General features: G+C 39.8%; 1 protein-coding gene across 7 annotated transcripts in view; it reads left to right on the top strand.

Moving 5' to 3' along the window:
• Rho1 (ras-like GTP-binding protein Rho1) overlaps positions 1–14,254 on the top strand; it is a 208,137-nt gene that overhangs the window by 130,223 nt on the left and 63,660 nt on the right. For 2 of the 7 annotated variants that reach the window (XR_010858447.1, XM_067134689.1), the window contains exon 1: positions 12,687–12,821. The exons of 4 other annotated variants lie outside the window; for them this stretch is intronic. Coding sequence is in view for 1 of the 3 variants with exons in the window: in XM_067134686.1 (XP_066990787.1) it covers positions 10,711–10,714 (4 nt within the window). In the remaining 2 variants the exon portion in view is untranslated. Of the gene's footprint in view, positions 1–10,568; positions 10,715–12,686; positions 12,822–14,254 lie in introns of those variants that run through there. One more of the 7 variants, XM_067134686.1, reaches the window with a different exon arrangement.

Genomic DNA, 14,254 nt, shown 5'->3' with positions numbered 1-14,254 from the left:
CACAAACCTGTACAATTGTCTGAAGATCTTGATATTCATGCCATTGGTTGCTTGGATTGTGATTCCTGCTCTGTCAGGGAAGTGGTCGGTCTTTTGTTAAACGTAGACATGAACATATTTCAGCATGTAAATTGGGGAATAATTATAGCTCGGCACGCCTAGGAAAGAGATTATAGAATAGATTCTTAAATAGTAAAGTTAAATATAACTGCTTTGATAGAACTACCAGAAGATGCATAGAAGGCGCCCTCATTACGTTAATTAATACCTTTGATGGACACTTGGGCATTGTTGAGAATAATATTATGAGCGAAGAAATTTAGAAATGCGCTGGTATTCATAATTGTGAAAAATTTCTAGTCATTTGGATTTTTTTCAAAATCAAAGTGGTATTTCAGAATAAAATCACTGTGTTGGCTCTTGAGCGGAAAATTCCAGGCTTCTTCCAATGTGAAGGTCTCGTACAATTTTAGAACTGACAAGGACCCAACAACCTGATTTCCATTTTTACTCTCCCTAATGATTGTTTGATAAGTTTTGTTTTCCTGCTTTACATTGTTTCCTGAGTCGTCAATTATACTCCATTTTAGTGTACAGGTACACAGCAGTTGGACGAAAGCTGTAAACTTTGTACGTGTTTAATTTTAATACACTATGTTCAGTAACACGTATTTCATTGTAGATCTTACCTCACACACACACACACGCACATATATGTATATGTATATATATATATATATATATATATATATATATATATATATATATATATATATATATATATATATATATATATATATATATATACATACGTATTACATGTGTGCGTGCGTGTGTGGATGAATGCCTGTATGTAAATATGTATGTATGAATGCAGGTATATATGAAGATTTCCACGAACAGGAAAAGTTGAAGAGGCAGGTGTCGACAAAATATTCTGCTGGGATTTTGCCAACATAAACCTCCCATCTAGTTGTTTTAATATAATATATCAGTAGAAATTGCAATCGTATGTGTCGACTAGGCGTCGAGTCGGGCTGACGTGGAAGTACGTGATGGTTCTGAGTTGTGAAATGCTGTAATTATTTCGTTTGTAACATGTTCTTTATTTCTGAAAAGTGTCTAGAAACTTGGTTGTAGAAATGTTATTTTTAAATCTGGAATTTTGAGATTTCTGAAAGGGACGTCTCTTTGGTGAAGCCAAAACGAGTCGCCGCCCTCTTCCTTCTAGCACCAGTTAGATTAGACGTGTGCGTGTGTGCGTCTTTCCGGGGTAACCGGCCACCTGCTAGATCGATAGTCCATGCTGCCTTAGGTAATTACTATCCGATTTAATCGACGCCTATCTCGGTTATTGTTAATTGATAACGTATTTGTGAGCCCGATAGGCAATATCCTTGGGTCGATTGAATCGCGATATTAGTGATTTTGTAACAAAGTTACCGTAGATGTTGTGTGCCTTGATTTACCGCACGTGGTCCGGAATTCATCCTTGGTTCCTTGATTCAGTTTAAGTAATTCGTCCGTAGCTGAAGACTACGTTAATTCACTGCAACGTGACAGTGCTGAGTATCTCAGCGTCTCCTTTTCTGTGATTTTTATTCCTTTGCTTCTCTCGTGACTTCGTGGTCACTGGATTTTTGTAAACCCAGCTATAGCTTGTATTAAAGTTATTGTAAATTCGCTTGTATTTTTTTAGATTAACGTATAAATAGTTCGGATATGTTTTGTGTGTGATAGTTTATTTTTGTAATAAAATTTAGAAAATGTACTCGCGCTTTGTGTAGCCACCACCTGATAGTGCTGGTTCGAAGCCATTGTCATTAGTCCTAGTATTCGTGCCCAAAAACAGTGGGCAGGAATCGGTATATAAATCAGAAATTCTCGACAGCAGGTAAAAATGATTGGTTGCTCTTCTAAATCACAAACATTTAAGAGTACCATATAAAACATATATATCATAAGGAAAGTTAGCCTATTGCCACCCATAAGCATATCCTTTGTCAATCAGTTTCACGTGTTAATAACGAACATAAGAAAAAACTATCCATTCGATTACTCATTAGATACTGGCAACTTGACGAAACACAAGTGATGCAATCTGTGGACCAACCAACCCCAGTTCGTAACGGACGTCGGTGACGTCAGCTCTTAGTGAGGTGTGGCCAGCGTTTTGGCGGATGTAGCCTACCGTCCGTCACCCACCCTCCAACTCACCCTCCCCGACAGTCGTCCTTCATGACTGACGGACAAACAATACGTGAAAATTTCCTTCTGCCAAAAGAGTGCCATGCACCATATACGTTTGCTTGTATGAATCTCTGTCGTCGCGGCGTCGGAATGACGTCGAATCTCAATTCCTTGATTGAAAACCTTCCATTTTTCTTTTGGATGGATCATTGCTAATCCAGATCTGGGTCCTGAGGATTTCGAGTCAAGGTTTATATGGATTTCGTTCACTTTATGCCGGTAATTAGATTTTAATTTCTTAAGAACAAAATTATAAACATTTCAAATGATGGCTACTCACGATATTTAAAACGTTAGAGGTGTAAAATGATACTCTCCCTGTCCCCCACCCCAAACACACATACACAAACACATACAAGTGCGCATACCAAGCGTAATTACAAATATATATATATATATATATATATATATATATATATATATATATATATATATATATATATATATATATATATATATATGTGTGTAGTATTTATTATATAATATATCATTAGATTCTATATATATGTGTGTATATATAGTATATTATATATAGGCAATATGATATTAGATTCTGCATATGTATATATATATATATATATATATATATATATATATATATATATATATATATATATATATATATATACTATATATATATATATATGTTCACATTCCAACAGTAGTGCAAGAGAAGGGATGGCTTTAATTATAATTTAGATAACAGCAACTGCCTTACAAGGGGTCTGCGATCCGGTGAACAGAAAAATGTAATAGTGAATATACTCAAATTACCGTAGGGTTAGGGGTTTAAGCAAATTTTAGAATACCCACTTAAAATGTATAAATCACTAAATAATCAGAAGAGAAATATTTACAGGAGCTATCAATGGAGCCCCGTGGCACTATTCTAATTTACTTGGTTAAATGTACAAATTACGAAGCAAAGTGCCACAAATTGTGCAAGCGTTATCACTAAGCCTTTGTAGGTTGCGATATGTTGCAAAGCTGGGAGAGGATCCTAGTATGCACAGGATGGGGTGCAGTAGTCAAGACAGGAGCACACTGGGATTTACAAGTATCTTGACCGGATATGGCACCTGTAGTTTACAGGATGATGGCATTGTTGACCTACAGGTAATTCCACACAACAGGCACTCGAAACACGGACATGCAAGAGCAGGGGTGTTGAAGCTATATGAAATGAAAGGAGTGACATCTAATCTTGAAATACTTAAGCAAATATCAGAGTAATCATATTACTTCTGTAATGAATCTTGGCACTTGTAATCAAAAGCGAAGTTAAAATTAACACTGGTATTCCAGTATCAAAAATCATAACACCACAGTCAAAGTCACATGAATCTGAAGGAGAACCAAAAGGTAGGCTATGGAAACAGGAGAACAGGTGGAAAAATAGAATAAGGCTACAATGGTGAGGCCGAACAATCAACTTCCAATCACATTACCTTAGTCTGTGGACAAGACGTGAAGGCGATCAGAGCTGGGTTCCCATAGCAGGGCGTCAATGGAAGCTGTGTCAAGTACTGTCCCCACCATTGAGGGAGTACTGTAGATGAAGCAAGGGGCGCTGGCAGTCTGTAGAGACATCAGCGCACAGAGGGTAAGGCGGCAAGGTAGGATCGCCTTCAAAGTGACAGCAGCAGAGGGAAGTCTAGGGGGAACTCAGTCGGAGCCCCTGGACAGACAGACTTCTCAGCAGAAAGACGTCTTAAGATACACTAGCAAAGAAGGTCCATCGGAGCTTGTATTTATATGGCAGACAATGCTGATGGTGGTTGTGTTAGTAATAATTTGTTTTACAATTTAATTTTGAAGCAGACTTGCCTTTTACAACTTACATCTTAGCTAAGTACATCATAACATACAAATCCCTTCAATAATGACATATGGATTGTAGTTGATTTGATCAGACAACCTTTGTCTGAAGTTTCACAAAATAATGCTTGTGCTAACCCATACACAAAGTGGTGCAACTGGTAACACTGCAAAAGGACAGAAATCAAAAGATAGGTAGTGGTAAACAAAAGGGACTTTTAGCTAAAGTAACTTTAGTGAACTGGGGAAAGTTATAAGTCAATCACTGGTAAAAATTCAACTGGTAGACACCAATCACTGGTAAATTGAAAACCTGTCTTCTAGCTTTAATCAATAGGCACCAATCACTGGTAAATGTGAAAACCTGACTCTTCAGGTAGCTTTAATCATCATAGACCATACAGACCTGGTGTCAACTATGTTAGTGAGCACCCGAGCCGGTCCTGAGCCGTTTTTGGGTGCAACAGTCACATTGTCCAATCCTAGCCACTTGGTGGACTCATATGTACTGACGCTCTTTGGGCTGTTTTAGTCTGTGAGTATAGGACAAATTGCGATCTCCTTTAGGAAATCTGTGTAGTGCTCTGGTGCTGATATGAAAACAGACCAGCACAGGAATCCTTGAGTTGCAGATGTCATCGTGGCAAGGCCATGCTTAGAATTCAAAGTGGAATGTGGCCCTACATCTGGGATGGATGGAGGGTGGTCCATTTCTTGCAATCCTTGCAAGTTTCGCTTTGGCACTGGCAACACGGCAGAGCCAGACACTAATCCTTCCTGGATCCCAACTGGCAGTGGTCTGGGGTCTCCAGGTAAGAAGGGACAGTTACGGCAGACTCATCTATGACAGATGAGACCTGGGTCCAAACCGTTCAAGGGGCAGCAGTCATAGCTGAAGCCCAGTGGCATTCCTGAGGTTTGTCTTATTGAGTTCAATGGCAGGGCAGGCATCTTTGGTGATTTCCTGGCTTGTTCAGGCAGTGATCAGCTTTATGTCCCGCCTATGGCAGGAGGCCGTTCTTTGGCTGTGATGAGGCCGAGGTGTATCCGGGAAGACTGAATTTCTTGTGTAAGGAACTTAGATGGGAGTGACCTTTGAGTTCCCCTGTAGGAAACTAGCAGCAAGGATGTCTGTAACCAGCATGTTCTCTCATCTTCTGGGGTCACTCGGTGATGGCTGTAGCAGAGTGGTTCATCCTCCTGTCGCTCATGCAGGCACATGGTGAGGGCACTGGGGGCGTAGTAAAAGAAGTAATCCATCTTCATGCGCTCAACGACAGCGTCATAGGTCATATAATAAAGGGACTCCATACAGTGGTTGAAGTTCTTGCCCTTGTAGTAACCCCAGTCCATCCAAGTTTGTCCTGCATTCTTTGGGAGGCTCCGCCAGCTTTGTCTCCACTTCTCCGGGGTTATCTCATATACTTTGGTTATAGCTCGTCTCACAAGCATTAGATCTCCTTGCTCTTCAGGAGTTAACGATTGAAGAGCGATAAATCTTTTCCCTTGGGGTAAGTGCGATTTCACTTGAGGAGGGCTTGTAGTTTTGGAACACTTGTTCAGTGTGATCGAGCCAGGTTTCTGGTTCTTCATCTGACCAGGCTTTGACTGGGCTGTTCACCCCTTGCAAAGCAGATGTTGGAACAGCGGTGGTTGTGTTCTTGGTTCTGAATTTAGCGACTGCTATCTCATGAGCTTGCTGGGCTTCTCGATCAACTCTCTCTTGGTCTTCTTTGGCTTCTTTCTCTTCCTGGGCCCAGGCTACCTGGGCATCAACCCAGGTGGTAATTGATTTCCCCAGAGGCTTCTCTCCAGCCCAAGTTCCTGGAAGAGCTTGAAATCCTCGACGTAAGTGGACATGATGGTGTGGCACTAAAACAGTTAGTATGAGATGGCGTCGAGTACTGTCCCCTACCATAGAGGGAGTAGATGAAGCAAAGGGTGCCGGCAATCTACAGACATCAGCGCACAGAGGGTAAGGCGGCAAGGTAGGACTGCCTACAGAGTGACGGCAGCAGAGGGAAGTCCAGGGGGGACTCAGTCGGAGCCCCTGGACAGACAGACTTCTCAGCAGAAAGACGTCTTAAGATACACTAGCAAAGAGGGTCCATCGGAGCTTGCATTTATATGGCAAACGGCGCCGATGGTGGTCATGTTTTGACAGTTTCTTCTTAATTGGTTCATCTAATATCCTCAGCTTGGGTACGCTGCTAATCCTGCCAGGTACCTGGAAAGGCCGTCGAAGGTCGTACAATAAAAGGTTCCAGGGAGAGAGAGGACAATAGTGAGAGGATTAGACTTGAGAGTCGAGGTTATGAGGCAGAGATGCGAGTGTGGGGTCAGGTCAAGGAAGGGGTCCTTGATGGCATGACAGGTAACTGATAGGAGGGGGAATCTCCTCAGAGGTGTCTTGTGACAAAATTAGTTGGGGACTGCTTAACAATGTGTGGAGGGTGTGAAGTCTTAAAGGGAATTTCTTTAATGTGCCACCTTAATTACTTGGGGACGTTTGCACTGCATCTGGTTTTGAACTGAAAGGGATGACAGGACATTAAAATGACAATGGTGCAGGTGGCTTAATTACCTGCTCATTTGACACCTGGGTTGTCATTATACGGAAAAAGCACAAAACAAATGGACAAGGGACATTTGTAACACACACACACACACACACACACACACACACACACATATATACATATATATATATATATATATATATATATATATATATATATATATATATATATATATATATATATATATATATATATATATATATATATATATATATATATATATATTATATATATATATATATATATATATATATATATATATATATATATATATATAATGTAAGTTTAATATTTAATATAGTATATACTGTATAAGTGTATATATATATATATATATATATATATATATATATATATATATATATATATATATATATATATATAATGTATGTTTCACCTAGTATGTCGTGTCCTGTCACAGATAAACTCACATGCAAAGAGAGCAGAGTAGGGTCTCTCTGTTTCATGTGTATATTTGTTTTGGGGGGTATGAAACAAAAGTACCGATATGCAGCGTTAGTGTACAAGTTTTAAGTACAACTAAAATCCAAAGTCAAAATGTCTCAGCAAGTATACTACAAGGAAACGAAAGACTTCAACAATCCACAGCTGTTGTACAAAGAAAGCTAGAAAAATCGAAATACTGTAAGACAGGAACTGAGAGTCTTTAGACTAGATGATTTACAATCAGTAACAACGTAGGTCTTAATAGGGCATTGTATTTTGTAATTAGTGCACACACACTATATGTACATATATTTTATAATATATTATATATATAATATATACATACATACGTACATACATACATACATACATACATACATACATACATACATACATACATGGTACATACATAAGCAGACTGGTGAAGCAAAACATACAGTAATCACTATCACTTTCATCTTGTCATGAAAGAGGCCATTGGAGAAAATGTTTGTCATGCACCACATCATATAGCAATGGCTTCACTGAGATCGGTAGGAACATCGCTATGAGACAGTGGGTGAACCAGTGCCATTGTGGAAGCAGGGGTGGCCTCATCTGGTACATCAGAGTCTTACTTGTCTGCATCCAGTGTCGCAAAGACAAGTCAAGCACACCAGATTACAGCATGCAGCTTGTACAAACTGATGAAGAAGGCATATCATGATTTCTGCTCTGAAGAGTCTAGCACATCAGAAATGACCTTTGAGGATTGATGTGAAAAACGGAAGAAAGAAAGTCTGCAGTTCCAATTCTGGAGTCTGGTGCTGGACATGGAACTCATGATATTCACCCTCATCCGCTCATTCAGAGAAGGAGACTTCAACTTGTACCGTGAAGCACTTTCAGAACTGGTGCCTTACTTCTTTGCAAATAACATGCAGAGGCTGGAAAGATTCGTTGTCCTCATGTACAACAGATCAAGCGCAGCCACTGGTGTGGATGAAGCAAGACTAGATCTGTTTGCCCGCAAGCAGAGGTCGTACAACTCAATTCCACCAACACAAGCAGCCCTCAGAGAACATGCAAAGCATGCAGCCTACCAGGCTGGGATCATCTGGGGCCAGGCAACCCACTGTAATCCACACATGAGCAGTCCAGCTAAATGGGGGTGGACACAGAAAGGAGAAGCATGGCAGATACATTGGACAACACTACCACCGATTGCAGCAAGCTGTCAAGAATTGACAAAGTGCTCCTGTAAGAAGATTTGCAAAGGAAGATGCAAGTGCTCTCAGGCAGAGCTCCCCTGCACATCACTCTGCAGCTGCATATGTGAACAGTAGCAGATTGAGAAACAGTAGCATGGTATGCATAACTTTGAAAATGTACTAGCCGGGACAAAACTTATGTAAAGAAAGACAAACATCTTGGTGTTCATCTTGAGAAATGTCTCAGAGTGCTTTTTAAACAGAATAATATAGTTCAGCAGGCTTCAAAACATAGGAATCGACACTTAGATCATGCAAATCAGACAACTACAAACATTTCTAAGCAAAACATCTACTTCGGGTGGTTATTTTGGCGGCCATCTTGAAAATGGCCGCCATCTTGGATTTTCAATTGGACAATCGGGCAGATTTGATTAGTATACCTTGTAGGACACTTGTGCCAAATTTGATGCATGTATCATCATTTGCACGATTTTTCTGTTATCTGCCCCACTATTTAAAAATGTTTAACATTAGACGTTTGAAAGACGTTTCACTTATGGCAAAAATATACGGACGCGTTATTTATTTCTTCTTCTTCGAGAGAGCAGCACTTTCTTGATCTTCCTCTCCTCCCTGCAACACTTGCGAATCACAAACCAATTTCACCGCTTATCGCCTTCCGCCCCTCAGTCCTTACTTGACCAAACAAGTGAAAAGAGATTCTCTTTGACGAGGATAACCTTTCAGAACATCACCCTTTCATCCCGCCTTATCCAACACTTGCCATCAATCGACCGCATATTCATTTCTCATCACCTTTTCTTTCACTTGCATTCGGTATCCAAATTTCACTTCTTTGAACAAGATTTAACACTGCAATCCCTTTTACATCACAACTTTTTCTCGCATAGACATTTTTCTTCTCTTCTCAACCTTTTGCAGAAATCCCACTACCTTCCTTTTTTCACTCTCATTTCTCTCACTCATTACTCTTACTATGAAACAACTGCAAACCTTTATTGCCCCATTTTCCATGCTTCCATTCACCTTTATAGGCTTGCGTTTGCTTACATAAAATTTCAGTTCCTTCTCGTACTAACACTTTCAATCTGTTTTGCAAGTTTCTGCATCTTCGTTTCACTATCACCGACATATGGTGCATTTTATGCAAACATAAACCACTGCGCATTCTATTCATAACATCTGTCCTTTTCCTAACTCATGACTCGATCCATAAAAACACTTCCTCAGCACTCGACTTTGCATCACTTATTCTATTATAAGCTTTCTGCAGTTCAAAGCTTGCTTCAGATATCATTTTTGTTCACATGAACAGAAGACTTCAGCAAACTTTTCAGACTATGGTTTGTCCATCATTCGTCTGTCTATCTTTGTGTTTGTCTGCTTATTGTCTGCGAATTTCCCACTTTTTATATATATTTTTTTTCCTAGGAATTCCTAAGCTATTACGAAGGATTGGCTCTTACAACAAAAAAGAAAAATGCTAATTATTCCAATGTAAATCAGAACTAGAGAACACTTTAGGATTGTTGAAGCAATTCTGAAACCATTCATAGATATTTAGGCTTTAGTAGAATTTTTATTCTGAATTTTACCAAGATTTATAATGATTAAAGTATAGAACAAATATAAATCTAGAACTTATCTATAATTATAATGTAAATATGTTAAAGTAATACATTCAGTGGGTTTTGGTGGGCTTGGGTGGATTTTTTACTCTTGTGAAGACTTTTTGTTGGGAGTACCATTACTGCTTCACTTTCCCTATCATGTTTCTATTGTTCTTTTTTTTTTTTTAAGCTCCATCCCAGAGAAAAGTAAGCAATGTATGAACAAAAATAAGTAGCTTCACACTACGTGTCCAGTTGTAAATAATGATATTGGAAGAATTTTACTTTTTCAAAAAACATAGACAATATCATGGAGCGATGAAGTCTGTCAATACAGGAAAAGACGTACGGAAGATTTACTTTGATAACTGCAAAGATATCAGCACTTTTCAAATTGTTATAAAGCTTTCCTTGGGTTTTTACCTTCCTGACAAGTAATCTACAATTTTTGGGGCAAGATATATTGACGGGCGAGCCAAGGCATTTTTTATAACAAGTTGATTATCTGCGTAATAAATTAGGATGAGTGTACTCTACGATTTAATCACGAAGACTTCAGCTTGCGGAAAAATTCCCATTTATCTTGGCGTTATCTTTTGAACACAAATCCCAGTGTGGTTTATAGGTGTGAAGCCTGAGAGGGCAATCTTGCCAACTGCAGTGCACGTTGCCATCCACTGTGAAGCAGAGTAATCTGTTCGTTTTTTTCCCAGTGTAACCTGAGCAATCTTGTTGCGACGCCAGATAAGTCATCAAATCGGATTCCACTGACACCGACCGATAATCTGTAAAATGGGTAAGCAGTCAGGATGGTTTAACGTCAACCATTTTCACCTTCAAGTTGTTTTTTAAATAATGAGCATTTATTTAGTGAGCTCTTTAGTGCAGAGACAGTGTTGGGCGGCAGTCCCAATGTCCTCTGCTAAGCCCAGCAGGCCTAGTAGAACCAAGAACTGTATATAATGATCCAAGGGAAGCGACGTTACTCGTCTTCAGAGCTGGATTATCAGAATCGGAAGCAGGAATAAATTTCCAGAGACTTGCAGCTGTGGGAAAGAAACTCACTGAGCCATGCCATGTGGGAAATGGTAACCTAGAGAAACAGATGGGCTTCTTACACAACAGGAAACGAAAATTCTAAACTGGCTCTGATAAAGATGGTGAAAACGATAACCCTCACAGTGAATGGCACAAAGTGAAACTTAAGGAACTGAAAATTTCTGGTTGATAATGATGCAGGCGAAGGAGGCGTTGAATCAGCAGGTTCATATATGTACTGATGCAAGATGTAAAATGGTCGTAGATTTGAGAACCATTTTGCCTGTTTTGTAAATAAAATGAGAATATCGTGAAATGAGACGCTTCTGTCTTTTTCTGACACAGCCCACATCAATAACGCATTGGGCACATAAAGGCGTGGTTTAATATGACTAATAGTCTTTTAAGTTACAAGTATTTCTTAGAAAAAGGGATGAGGTGGAGAGTACTGGAGCTGAAATATCAAAGGAAATCATAGCAGCAAGTTGTCAAACTTGAAACAGTCACATGAAGAGATACAGTAAGTCCAGTCGATAATTTGTGCTTAACTCGTCGTCAAGGTCGAAGTGAAATCTTTCTTTGAAGGGTAATGTGCCACTGGCTCGTCGCTTTTGTGGAGACATCACAAGCCTCTGTCTTGTCATTATCATTTTATCATAAAATGATAAGGAGCTGTGGATCACTGATGCAATATTTAAGACAGATTATCTTTCCGGTTTTTAGTGTCACCTGCCAGAGGCACTTGCGCTGAGCAGACTTTGTTTCCCTGGCGGTCATCCATTCCACTACTCGTGCATTGGTAACACTGTTCTTGTTCATGCGAGTTCCATAGAGCATTACTGCTTATGGTATGTCTCCAACTCGGACCCTCTTCCAAACCAAAGGCCATCAATCTGAGGTCTTAGTTACGCATGCTTAGGCAAGGTCTATGGAGACCGGTCGTTGCCAAGGGCGATCCAGTCTCGCTCTTGAAGGGGAAAGCGCTTCCATCGTCTCCAGGCTCCTTCCTTCGCACCACTTCAAACCACTTCTGACTCAACAACGGTAGTCTTGATTTAGACCCTTTTACCATTTCGCGTCGTTATCTTTCGTTAGAAATATTCTGCTATCGTCTTTTGGATGTTGCGTTAGTGCGCGCTACTCCTTACGCAATGCATCAACGTTTTCATTTTATTGGGGTGCCTTCTCTTTCCTGTTTTGCAGGTCTATGGGGGCAGTATCTCTCTCTCTCTCTCTCTCTCTACATTTTACACCCGATTCAGGAGTGCCTGGTCGTATGACAAGTAGCTGTTATTATCTTGAATCGGAGTGAGTATCTGGCCAGCGCGTCAACGATCATGAGGCAGAAAATGGGAAGTCACTTAGCAATTTTATCTTCGACATTCACATGGTTCTACAAACAGGCACATTTTGAAACAAGTTTCGCATTTTATTATTATTATCTCATGTCTGTGCCTCATCCTGTGGCGTGACGTAAGGAGACTTACGTCATTACTTCTTATATCGATGACGTCTGATGGGAGACCACCACTTGGGCAACTTTCATGCTTCTTTTGGTATTCTTTTTTTCTTTAGCCATCTACTTCATTCATCGCCGTCATTCCATTATCGCTGTGTTTCATGTCTCGCCATCGTTTAATAGTAAAGTTCAGAGATAAAAAAAATTGTCGACTAACGGTGACGTCACCACCTTGATAGGAGAAGACCCGTCGAGCCAGTGTTTTCTTCTTCTTGCCGCTGATTCGTAAGTCCAGTGGTGTTTGTCCCTCCAGTGCGCTCGGCTTGAGTTCAAGTGCCAATTTTTTCAGTGGAACTCACCCTAACAGTGAGGTTTATTGATAGTGGGTCTACATTCATCTGCCAGTGTGAGTTCAATAATGTCATTCAGCTTTATTTTTAGTGGTAGTTGCGGCGATGATGGTTAGTAGTAGTAATAGTAGTTGTTGGTACATTGCCTTGGAAAGTGCTGTCAATCTGAATGTTCTCACAACTCGCGTGCTGTCCAGCAATAGTGTCATTGTTCATGTTTTTATTCACATGCTTCTGTTTGAATGACTTCATCACTTTCGAAGACAGCGCTATAATGATAAGCACAATCGAAGCATGGTAGAGGAGCAAAAGATCCAAGGCACTGTTCGTGTGCTCCTCACACAAGATTATTATACATACACACACACACACACACACACACACACACACACACACACATATATATATATATATATATATATATATATTATATAATTATATATATATTTATATATATATATATATATATATATATATATATATATATATATATATATATATATATATATATATTTCCAAGTATGATGCCGCCAAAGGGTTTGCTTTTTTTTTCATACACCTCGGTTTGAGTTCTATTTCACCTGCCTTAGAAGTAACAGCTGTCTTATAGATTTAATGGTCAATATTATTATTGTAAGGTATTCTTAAAATCCGTATTAATAAAACAGCAAGGATATTCATGTATTTATTATTGTGTTTGATAGCGATACTGTACGGGTAGTGAACTGTCGTGAGGCTTCTCTTCTCTCACTGCCGTTCCTGTAGAAGGGTGAGGGCTGATCTACAAACACAGTACGTAAGGTTCATAGGACTGGGCTTGCCTTCTCGACCCGTCTTTTATGACTGTCATTCGTCCGTATCTTTCGTCTTCTTGTTCTCGCTCTCTCAAGCAATGCGAATAATAATACTGATAACGCCGACGTTATCAAAATTACTGCAGCAATTAAAAATTTTTCAGGTATTATTGTTGTTACTATTAATGTCCATCAAATGCACCGTGTCCAAGCGAATGAGAACAAACGAGAGGACAGATCTATCTTGAAGGCCTCATTATTCCATTTGACCAATCGTCCCCTCGACTCCTCTTTGATTTTTTCGAAAATCATTTGGCAGTCTCAACACAACTTAGCAACGGGGTTATCGTCATATTCAGTCTTAATATGAGCTGTTATGCTGTGGGAGAGTCATCGTTTCCGCCTAACCGGTGGATAGGGTATTATTACCTCGTCGATATCCTCCCCTGTGTGGGCAGAGATTCTACTGTTTGCAGTTACTGACAGCAATGGTGTTGGATTTGACTTCGGCACTGAAAACAAGGCGCCAGATCTCGTAAGAACTGGGCCGAGTATTATTAGGAGCGATGAAATGACGTGCCATGGCGTCTTGCCTCATCTGGGAGGATATCGAGGAACTTGTCTAACTATGAGCGGGTTAATTCGCAGTGGCGAGATGAAGTAAAGGAGACAATTCTTATCGTCAGAGGCCGCGA

Source organism: Macrobrachium rosenbergii, chromosome 36 (genome assembly GCF_040412425.1).
Source record: "Macrobrachium rosenbergii isolate ZJJX-2024 chromosome 36, ASM4041242v1, whole genome shotgun sequence".
Taxonomy (NCBI): domain Eukaryota; kingdom Metazoa; phylum Arthropoda; class Malacostraca; order Decapoda; family Palaemonidae; genus Macrobrachium; species Macrobrachium rosenbergii.
Note: the sequence above shows the minus strand (reverse complement) of the source record. Positions and strands in the feature narration are given on the sequence as shown.